The sequence below is a fragment of the Temnothorax curvispinosus genome, unplaced genomic scaffold (assembly GCF_003070985.1).
Source record: "Temnothorax curvispinosus isolate PA1 unplaced genomic scaffold, ASM307098v1 QBEX01012970.1, whole genome shotgun sequence".
Taxonomy (NCBI): Eukaryota; Metazoa; Arthropoda; class Insecta; order Hymenoptera; family Formicidae; genus Temnothorax; species Temnothorax curvispinosus.
This window is the reverse complement of record NW_020222750.1, coordinates 1-3,570: the sequence shown is the minus strand read 5'-3', so window position 1 is coordinate 3,570 and position 3,570 is coordinate 1. Positions and strand designations below refer to the sequence as shown.

General features: G+C 34.0%; 1 protein-coding gene across 1 annotated transcript; it reads left to right on the top strand.

Annotated features, from left to right (window-relative positions):
* The first annotated feature begins 523 nt into the window (after positions 1-523).
* On the top strand, positions 524-1,115 carry LOC112462940. The gene is made up of 3 exons (XM_025029034.1): positions 524-706; positions 800-992; positions 1,084-1,115. Exons 1-3 carry the CDS (start codon positions 524-526, stop codon positions 1,113-1,115), a joined length of 408 nt encoding a protein of 135 aa, XP_024884802.1.
* Positions 1,116-3,570: the final 2,455 nt, after the last annotated feature.

Sequence of the window (3,570 nt, the reverse complement as noted above, 5' to 3'; positions counted from 1 at the left end):
ATTGAAATTGATTTTAATTTAATTGATATTGACTTTAATTTAAATTATTATATTGAAATTAGTTTTAATTTAAATTATTGAAGTAAAAATAATCTTGATTTGATAGAAATTGATTTTGACTTAGATTATTAAATTAAAATTAGTTTTGACTTGAATTATTGGAACTTTTGTTCGAATTATTAAATTGAATTTAACTTTAACTTACTTAGATTATTAGATTAAAATCATTTTTTACTTATATTTTTACGTTAAAATTTGCTTTAATTTGAAGTATTAAATAAAAATTAATTATTTAAATTATTAGACTGATCAGTGGACACGCATAGATTTTCACAGGAGTGTCAATACCCTTCTAATAAGGATAGTGATCTGCAATATATATTGACTGCAGGGAAGATTAATCCGCATAATTCTTAAACCTACGAACCCAAGTTCACCATTGCGGACACACACACAATGACATATTACACACATACATAAATACACAATTGGGGATTGGGGATTGAGGATTGGGGATTGAGGAATGGGGATTGAGAATTGGGGATTGGGAAAGAGTATTGTTTTAAACATCTCTCTTTCCTTGATTACATCTTGTAATCAAAATTTTCATAACATCCGTTATGAAAATGTCGGTGTGTCTTGGTGTTTGGAAATGATAAACAGCAAATCTACAGAAAGAATCAACGCGTCTCACTATTGTGTACAGGTAAATATTATATTGTGTGAAATACATGTAGTGAAATACGTTATCATAATTGTATTTCAGTAATTAAGAATTTATTTTACATTTCGGTTTCAGAATATATTGTACACTTACAGAGATAAGAATAATAAGTCTGACACAAAACTGAATAAGACTTTATGCGAGGCGCATAAGAAAGAATTAATTGATACGATTCTGTCATATTTGTTAAATTGGCTTGCTTTGGTGTCTGGAAATTATGAACAGCACGTCTACAAAAAAAGTCAACGTGTCTCACTATTGTGTACAGGTAAATATTATATCGAGCGAAATACATGTAGCAAAATGTTATCACGCACATATTTCAATAATTTAAAATTTATTTTATATTTCGATTTCAGAATATATTGTACACTTACAGAGGCAAGAATAATAAGCCTGATTCAAAACCGGATGAGAATTTATGCGAGGCGCATAAGAAAAAAATTGACACGATTCTGTCATGTTTGCTGAATCAGCTTGCCTTGGTGTCTGAAAGTGATGAATAACACATCTACAGAAAGAGTCAACGTGTTTTATTATTGTGTACAGGTAAATATTATATCGAGCGAGATACATGTAGCGGAATACGTTATCATAATTGTATTTCAGTAATTAAAAATTTTTTTTACATTTCGGTTTCAGAATATATTGTACACTTATAGAAGCATGAATAATAAGTCTGATTCTCAAAACCGGATGAGGCTTTATGCGAAGCGCATAAAAAAGAAATTGATACGATACAGAAAATTTGGAAACACGAATAAATACCGCCGTATATGTAAACATATGAAATGTATACATGTAAATGTATTAAACAAATATGTATACATCGCTGTACAGACAATAAATGTAAATTTACAAAAATTATATTATTTTTGTATTATTAATTTTAATTAAACTTTACTACGAATATAAAATTTTTAACAATAAATAATAGACTATTTTTTTTATAATTTCCACTTTAATTTTATAATTTATAATAATAATAGTTATTTCAGGTATAATTAGCATTCGAGCAATTCATCGAAACATTGCTATTCAGTAATCGCACATTTATATATAATCTTTTATTGTGCTTCTACCTAGGCCATTCCTAATAAGAGTGAATAATGTATACAGTTCTTTTGCACATCTAACAAGTAACACTACTCAAGTGTCACAGGCCATTTTTTTTGAAATTGTATACACATGTAGAACTTCGAAAAATATTTTTGTCGTATTTTTTTATTTTTGCTTATGAAGCGTTTTAAGAGTAGGGACTATCCTTGAAATATTAACCTTCTCAATCCTATATACGTCATCCTAAATGGTTTTTGCACCAGAATACTATCTCTAGGAATTTTCAAGGTTTTCTGGTTCGTATTTTTACAACAAATCGACGTGCATGGCCTAAAGAATTGTTATACATAGAATTGAGAAGGTTAATATTTCGGGAGTAGTTTCTACTCTAAACGCTTCATAAGCAAAAATTAAAAAACACGACACAAATATTTTTCGAAGTTTTACATGTGTGCATAGTTTCAAAAAAATCGGCGTATGACATTTGGGTAGTGTTACTTGTATAGGTACAACCCGAGGCCCTATAACCGTTGATACGTCGATGGTCTACCGAGAAACATGGCGGAAAATCGGAAACCAAAAGATCAAAGGTGCCGACAGAGAGTGAACATACTGATTAAGCCCCTTGCACAAATGCCAGGCAACAGGGCAATAGGAACAGGAAATAACGAAAAAATCGTTACAATTACAACCTAAAAAATTTGAATGCTATGACTGGTTGACAACAAGCAATAGGCACAGAGTTTCCAACGTGACGGAATGTATCATTGTTTATACTGCATTTATACATGATTTCTGATTTCTATTCCTTGTTTCTATTGTCTGTTGCTTGACATTGTGCAAGGGGCTTTATACTGTGCCCCGGGTTCCCTCCATGACAATTTGCGCGTTTAGCAGATACAATTGTTGAGTTCAACACTCTTCTTATCAACACTCTGCGTTGATTGGAGTGAAGGGAAAACAGGAAGGGTTTTGGGAAAAGATAAAAGAGTGGGATGTCGTGAGGTTGGTGGAGACGTAGTTGGAACAGGAGGAATGGGAGAAGATGAAGAATAGGGTGCCAAAGAAGTTCAACAGGGTGCAAAGAAAGAAAGAGTTGGAAGAAAAGGAAGAGCAATACGTAGAATAATGATGCGAGTCAGAAAAGGGTTAGAAGAGGAAGAAGAATGGGAGAAGAAGGAGGGTTCAATGATTAGAAAAGTAAGATGGAAGAAGGAGAAATGGAGATTGGCAACAGTTTACGTAAGCGGCAACTTGGGCAAAATCATGGGTAAGATAAAATCGGTGAAAGAGGAGGAAAGGAGAGAGGAGAGATGGATAGTGGTGGGCGATTTCAATGCGAGAACAGAGGAGAAAGGAGCGCTGGAGGATGGAAAAGAGGGAGTTGAAAAAAAATCGAAAGATAAAATAATAAATAGGTAGGGGGAAGGGCTGATTAGATGGGTAGAAGAGGAAGGATGGGAAATTATGAACGGAGCAAAGGAGGGAGATGAGAAAGGGGAGGTGACTTTTACAGGAGGAAGGGGGAAACAGTGATTATGCAATTACGCAATAGGAGATAGAAAAGCTTGGGAAAGAGTGACAAGATTGGATATGGGGTGTGAGGTAGATTCGGATCACCAATCCGTAGCAGTACGGGTGGACAAAGGGGGGGGGTTGGTGAAAGGAGAGGGACAATAGCGGAGGGAGAGAGGTGGGTGAAAAAGACGGATTGGTCGAAAGAAGTAAGAGAGGAGTTTAGAAGAAGGACGGAGGAGGTAGAAATAGGTAGGGAGACAATAGATAAA

Excerpts from the sequence above, each read along its gene's own strand:
- LOC112462940 (XM_025029034.1), top strand. The coding sequence starts at position 524 with ATGGGGATTGAGAATTGGGGATTGGGAAAGAGTATTGTTTTAAACATC. Across the intron at positions 707-799 it reads CGTCTCACTATTGTGTACAG|AATATATTGTACACTTACAG; the intron begins GTAAATATTATA and ends TTTCGGTTTCAG. Across the intron at positions 993-1,083 it reads TGTCTCACTATTGTGTACAG|AATATATTGTACACTTACAG; the intron begins GTAAATATTATA and ends TTTCGATTTCAG.